This window comes from Entelurus aequoreus, linkage group LG03 (assembly GCF_033978785.1).
Source record: "Entelurus aequoreus isolate RoL-2023_Sb linkage group LG03, RoL_Eaeq_v1.1, whole genome shotgun sequence".
NCBI classification, from domain to species: domain Eukaryota; kingdom Metazoa; phylum Chordata; class Actinopteri; order Syngnathiformes; family Syngnathidae; genus Entelurus; species Entelurus aequoreus.
The window spans coordinates 63168935-63176434 of NC_084733.1; the positions used below are offsets into that span (position 1 = coordinate 63168935).

The window sequence follows — 7500 nt, forward strand, 5'->3', positions numbered from 1 at the left end:
TCGCGATATTGCCATATTTTTGCTGAAAGGATTTAGTACCGGAAGTAGCGTGACGTCACAGGTTGTGGATCTCCTCACATCTGCACATTGTTTACAATCATGGCCACCAGCAGCGAGAGCGATTCGGACCGAGAAAGCGACGATTTCTCCATTATTTTGAGCGAGGATGAAAGATTTGTGGATGAGGAAAGTGAGAGTGAAGGACTAGAGGGCAGTGGAAGCGATTCAGATAGGGAAGATGCTGTGAGAGGCGGGTGGGACCTGATATTCAGCTGGGAATGACTAAAACAGTAAATAAACACAAGACATATATATACTCTATTAGCCACAACACAACCAGGCTTATATTTAATATGCCACAAATTAATCCCGCATAACGAACACCTCCCCCCTCCCGTCCATGTAACCCGCCAATACAAATCAAACACTTGCACAACACACTCAATCCCACAGCCAAAAGTATCGTTCACCTCCGCAAAGTTCATACAGCACATATATTTCCCCAAAGTCCCCAAAGTTACGTACGTGACATGCACATAGCGGCACGCACGTACGGCAAGCGATCAAATGTTTGGAAGCCGCAGCTGCATACTCACGGTACCGCGTATCCAACTCAAAGTCCTCCTGGTAAGAGTCTTTGTTGTCCCAGTTCTCCACAGGCCAATGGTAAAGCTTGACTGTCATCTTTCGGGAATGTAAACAATGAAACACCGGCTACGTGTTTGTGTTGCTGCAGCCGGCCGCTAATACACCGCTTCCCACCTACAGCTTTCTTCTTTGCTGTCTCCATTGTTCATTAAACAAATTGCAAAAGATTCACCAACACAGATGTCCAGAATACTGTGGAATTTTGCGATGAAAACAGACGACTTAATAGCTGGCCATAATGGTGCCCCAAAATGTCCGCTACAATCCGTGACGTCACGCGCAGGCGTCATCATACCGAGACGTTTTCAGCAGGATATTTCGCGGGAAATTTAAAATTGCACTTTATTAATCTAACCCGGCCGTATTGGCATGTGTTGCAATGTTAAGATTTCATCATTGATATATAAACTATCAGACTGCGTGGTCGGTAGTAGTGGGTTTCAGTAGGCCTTTAATTCTATTGGATCTGATGAGACAGGTGTACCTAATGAGGTGTCCATGCGGCGTTAAAGAGCGCTCCCAAACAGAGAGTGAAAAGTGGAGTGATGCTTGCATCACGGTCGGCAGCAGATTGCTTATTAGCCAGCGCAATCAGCCGTCATTGACGTGAGAACAAGTGAAGTCAGATTTGGTTTGATTGTGTCTTTCCAATGACGGAAAAAATAAATAACCGAGTGTTGATGAGTGTGTTCTTGTGTGTGGTCAGTATCGTGCAGGTGAAGGAGACGCGTCTGACCTCGCTGGCCGCCAACATCTTCATCGGCGTGTCGGTGATGCTGCTGCCCATCCCTCTGCAGTGGATCCCCAAACCCGTCCTGTACGGCCTTTTCCTCTACATCGCGCTCACCTCCATCGATGGCAACCAGATGTGCGACCGCATGGCTCTCCTCCTCAAGGAGCAGGTGTGTCTTGATGTCCGCCCATCAAATGCTTGACCGTCTGCCCGTTGCTGGACCGGGAACAGAACCCGATCCAGCAACATTTGCAGGTCGGGTGTGCTCGTCATAGAATGCGAATACTGAATATTTATTCTTTTCACACCAATGCCAGAAGATCAGAGCACTTCCAATCAGATTGCTCCGATGCCACCTCTATTCAGTGGTACCTCAGATTTTGTCAATAATCCATTCTTAAAGTCAGAATCCAATGGAAAGACACCACAAATATGAAAACTAAACACGTTTTATACAGAATGGTAGTTTTACATGCTGAAAAGGCAAGGGAAGGAAAATGAATTTTAAAAAAGGTCAGAGAATGCCTGAAAGCCTACTTGCCTAACACTCTTCTTCTTCTTCTATTCCATAAACCTGTCTCTTCTAGAAACTTCACTAAAATATTCTGCTTGCTGCTTAGACCCCTTTGAGAGTAACCTCCTTCTGTCCATGTCTTCTAACTTCTTCTCTTAGTTTTCTCCTTTCTCTGCTGTATATCCCACAGTGAATTATTACATGTTCTACTGACTCTACCTCATTGCAGCTGTCACACATCTGTGTCCAAATCTAATACGTGACATGATTCCTTTCTCTTTCGTGCTCCCCCTTACAGTTCTCCCCGCACTTACTGTGTTCTGTATTGCATATTAGTGTCTTCTTGTTGTACTCATGTTCCAATGTGATTGCTACTCTTTAAAAAGATTTCCTTTAATTAATGATTTTGCCTCTAGTGTTAGTGTCTGCTTTGCCAGTTGATCTGCCAATTCATTGCCCTTTATGCCTGTGTGAGCCGGAACAGATAGGAACCTTGCGCTGATATTCACCCTCTCATGCCTGAACAGTATTTCATATATGTCATTAACTACAAACCCCAAAACTAGTGAAGTTGGCACGTCTTGTAAATCGTAAATAAAAACATACTACAATGATTTGCTAATCCTTTTCAACCTATATTCAATTGAATAGACTGCAAAGACAAGATACTTAATGTTCGAACTGTAAAACTTTATTTTTCGCAAATATTAGCTTATTTGGAATTTGATGCCTGCAACATGTTTCAAAAAAGCTGGCACAAGTAGCAAAAAAGACTGATAAAGTTGAGGAATGCTCATCAAACACTTACTTGGAACATCCCACAGGTGACCAGGATAAGTGGGAACAGGTGGGTGCCAGGATTGGGTATAAAAGCAGCTCCCATGAAATGCTCAGTCATTCAGAAACAAGGATGGGGCGAGGGTCACCACTTTGTGAACAAATGCATGAGCAAATTGTCCAACAGTTTAAGAACAACATTTCTCAACCAGCTATTGCAAGGAATTTAGGGATTTCACCATTTAAGGTCTGTAATATCATCAAAAGGTTCTGAGAATCTGGAGAAATAACTGCACCTAAGCGGCAAGGCCGTGACCTTTGATCCCTCAGGCGGTACTGCATCAAAAACCGACATCATTGTGTAAAGGATATCACCACATGGACTCAGGAACACTTCAGAAAACCACTGTCAGTAACTACAGTTGGTCGCTACATCTATAAGTGCAAGTTAAAACTCTACTATGCAAAGCGAAATCTATTCTTCAACAACACCCAGAAACGCTGCCGGCTTTGCTGGGCTCGAGCTCATCTAAGATGGACTGATACAAAGTGGAAAAGTGTTCTGTGGTCTGACGAGTCCACATTTCAAATTGTTTTTGGAAACTGTGGACGTCGTGTCCTCCGGAACAAAGAGAAAAAGAACCATCCGGATTGTTCTAGGAACAAAGTTCTAGAGCCAGCATCTATGATGTATGGGGGTGTATTAGTGCCCAAGGCATGGGTAACTTACACATCTGTGAAGGCACCATTAATGCTGAAAGGTACATACAGGTTTTGGAGCAACATATGTTGCTATCCAACCAACGTTATCATGGACGCCCCTGCTTATTTCAGCTAGACAATGCCAAGCCATGTGTTACAACAGTGTGGCTTCATAGTAAAAGAGTGCGGGTACTAGACTGGCCTGCCTGTAGTCCAGTGGTTCTCAAACTTTTTTTGTCATCCCCCACTTTGGACAAGGGGGCGTTTTCAAGCCCCACCTGCCCCCATCGCCCCAACAGAACGCTAATGCCAAGCTTAACATTTTCAAATTTATCGAACATCAAGTAACATCAAGTTTTATACATTCAAACTCAATAACATAAAATAAAATCAAGTTCAATAATAAATAAAATAACTGTGCAGCTGTGGTATAACTTGCATCAAGTTCAATATCAAATAAAATAACTTGCATCAATTCAATAATAAATAAAACAAAAGTGTTATAACTTGCATCAAGTTCAATAATAAATCAAAAAAAGTGTTATAACTTGCATCAAGTTCAATAACAAATAAAAAAAACTGTTATAACTTGCATCAAGTTCAATAATAAATCAAATAAAAGTGTTATAACTTGCATCAAGTTCAATAATAAATCAAATAACTTGCATCAAGTTCAATAATAAATAAAACAAAAGTGTTATAACTTGCATCAAGTTCAATAATAAATAAAACAAAAATGTTATAACTTGCATCAAGTTCAATAATAAATCAAAAAAGTGTTATAACTTGCATCAAGTTCAATAATAAATCAAATAAAAGTGTTATAACTTGCATCAAGTTCAATAATAAATGAAAATAAAAGTGCCACTTTGCAATCTTTGCCAAAAAAAGGAGGACAGGGCAAGTGAACATGAGTTTTACAGTACTCCAGCATTAGTGGCTGCAATGAGCCTGTTTTGCACTGCACAGCTTTTCAAATCGGTTAAAACCTCATTGAATTCGGGGCTGAGCTGCCTTGACGCGAGTGTTTCCCGGTGAATGACACATTGTGTCCAATGCGCATTTGGCGCAACCCTCTTTATTAGAGCCTGCAGCCCGTTTCTTGACTTTGCCATGCGCGCCATCAGAGCAAAAGCAACAAAAAACAGTTTTCCCATTTAAGGTCGTGCTCTTTGAGGAAACTGTCCATTATCTTGAACAGCTCATCAGCAGTGGCTCTATTTTTTATGTATTTGCAAAACAGCAAATCCTCGCACAGTGACTCGCCATTCACAAAGCTTCCGCTTAGCCCCGCCCCCATTAGTTACTGTTGCTATGTCAGTAAACTTTCGCTCCTACCTAGAAATGTAAAGCCTACAGGAAAAATAAGTAATTTACATTTATCTATATAGCGGATTTCACAGACAGAATCACAAAGTGATTTACAGTGTGTATAGAAAATGAAAGCATAGTAAAAAAAAATATCAAAGAATATAATAATACAAAAATAAAAAAAATCAAAGTGAAATTTCCTCCCGTTCCTCGCGCCCCACCTGTCATGTCTCTATTCCCCACCAGTGGGGCGCGCCCCACACTTTGAGAAACGCTGCTGTAGTCCAACCTGTCTCTCTTTGAAAATGTGTGGCGCATTATGAAGCCTAAAATACCACAACGGAGACCCCGGACTGTTGAACAACTTAAGCTGTACATCAAGCAAGAATGGGAAAAAATTCCACCTGAAAAGCTTCAAAAATTGGTCTCCTCAGTTCCCAAACGTTTACTGAGTGTTGTTTAAAGGAAAGGCCATGTAACACAGTGGTAAAAATGCCCCTGTGACAACATTTTGCAATGTGTGGCTGCCATTAAATTCTAAGTGAATGATTATTTGCAAAAAAAAATTACGTTTCTCAGTTCAAAAATTAAGTATCTTGTCTTTGCAGTCTATTCTATTTAATATAAGTTGAAAAGGATTTGCAAATCATTGTATTCGGTTTTCATTTACGATTTACACAATGTGCCAACTTCACTGGTTTTGGGATTTGTATATCTTGACTGCTTTGCGACCTAAAATTTCCAATGGAGCTTAACGCTGATCTTGAGTCGAAGTAAACCACCTAGCTGTGACTCTTCTACCCACAGTAGTGCTGCTGTGATTGCCAATAGCCCGACTGGAAAGACTTCCAAATGCTTGTTGTTCTTTCTTTAACTGCAATCCGGAGCCTTGGCACTACAAAAGCAAAGCCTCTATTTCCTGTGATTGGATCTTTCTATCCGTCCGTAAATATTTGAGTAAACAAACGGTATTTTGTATTCAAACGGTCCTCACCAATCATATTTACACAGTGCCCTTGAACGCCTCATCACGTAAACAGCATATGATGATTTTAATCTACATTTTAAAACATTCAATATGCTTCAGTGTAAAATTTGTTTTTTTTTGGGTCTGCCTGCAAGCTATCCGTCATGGAGTCGTCCCCATATTACAAATGAAACCACACTTTTTTTTCTTTATGTGTATTGTTGGAATATATATTTTGAAGTTGTCGCTGGTCACAGTCGAAAATAACCTTCATAAACATTACCTAGATTCACTCGGCCACAACATTAGTACACCTGTACACTCTCAGTTCGATTCAGAACTTCATGAAAAGCAGTTGCTTTTAGCAGCATTATTAGGATAGGATGGACTTTATTCATAACATAATGGACGAGTGGCGAGGCGCTTCCACAGACCTCGACTCCTTTCCACCTTGTCACATAGATTAAAACTTAGGTAAAAAGTCCCTTTGTCCCATGTTCTTTCCTTCCACACCTTATTATGTTCTGGTTGAACAGAACAGGGTGTTACGCACTTCCGTTGGTATGCTCTTTATTGTCATTGCACAAGTAGAAAAACATTTCATTTTCACCACAAACCCGTTCAAGATTAGACAAACATTGTAAAGAACAGGAACGCTGCTGGGTCGCCACTTACGGCGCCCCGTAAAAGGTGGGAAAAAGGTAGACGCTGAGGGAGATGAGTAAAAAAAAAAAAGTCAATTTCAGACTGGGCTCCTATGGGGGCAGAGGGCACAGACAGGGGCCGAGAAAAAAAAACTTTATAGCCGATAAGCAAATATACACATGTTGACATGGAAACCACGAGACTTGCAACGAGAGGGGTGGGGCCAGGCACCCGGCCCGAAGCTGGTAGCAAACTTTTCCGTCATACCACGAGGGGTGAAGCGGTGGAAAAGGTGGGAGTATGTGTGCATGTGTAGCCATGGTCCACGGTGTGTGTGTTAAGTCTGTACTGGCCTTGGAGTCGCTCTGCATGCGGTGGCAAAGGAACAGACTTTATCTTTCCAGGTGTTTGTTTCGTCTTCGCTGCACTGTCCTCGAGGGGAATCTTGAAGTAACGACCTTGCCAAGTCGCAGCCTGGAAAAACAATCAAGATTAGAATGTTTGAGCGAGCGAAATCAAATTCTAACTTTTCGCTGTAATTATCAATTTCATGTTCTCAAATGTATGCTGCAGAGCAGACGGTCGATGTTACCCAAAATCACAAAAGTCTTTTTGGCAACTTTGGGGTACTTTGAACGGCTGCCAGCATCTTCCAATTTGTCGACAAACCAGAGCAACGCTTACTCCAGCCAGAAGGTGTCCTGTTATCATGATTCCGAATAGGTAGATATCGTCAACGTCCTCTCCTTCAAAAGGTCCGTCGTGTGTCCAGCAACAACCATTCCGACAGAACAGACAAGTTCCCCTGAACCCAAGATCTTGTCAATTTTGTTGAGAGGGCAGTTGATCAATTCCATTGTTTAGATTTTGGAGGGCAGTGCAAAAAGAGGCAACAAAAAAATTAAGCAGGACAGGATGAGACAAAGAGGCAAGCAAGGCAGACACGGAGAAGGGAGGGAGTGTGGCCGCCTTTGCCTGGAGCCAGGAGAGAAAAAAAACTCACTTCTGCATAAGTCAAGCGGTCATTGAGTTCATTACATGAACATGAACATGAACGTACTTTCCCCGCTAATCTTTGTTAAGCATGAATATTCAGTAAGCATCACTATAAGCCGGTGGTGTCCAAACTTTTTCCACTGAGGGCTGTACACGGAAAAATTTAAGCATGCGGGGGCCATTTTGATATTTTTCTTTTTCAAACCT

The 7500-nt window shown here is 41.8% G+C and overlaps 1 protein-coding gene across 3 annotated transcripts in view; it reads left to right on the forward strand.

The window, feature by feature from the left end:
- slc4a11 (solute carrier family 4 member 11) overlaps window positions 1–7500 on the forward strand; it is a 195633-nt gene that overhangs the window by 184640 nt on the left and 3493 nt on the right. For all 3 annotated transcript variants that reach the window (XM_062042405.1, XM_062042407.1, XM_062042406.1), the window contains exon 18: window positions 1355–1550. In XM_062042405.1, the coding sequence (XP_061898389.1) occupies window positions 1355–1550 (196 nt within the window). The remainder of the gene's footprint in view (window positions 1–1354; window positions 1551–7500) is intronic.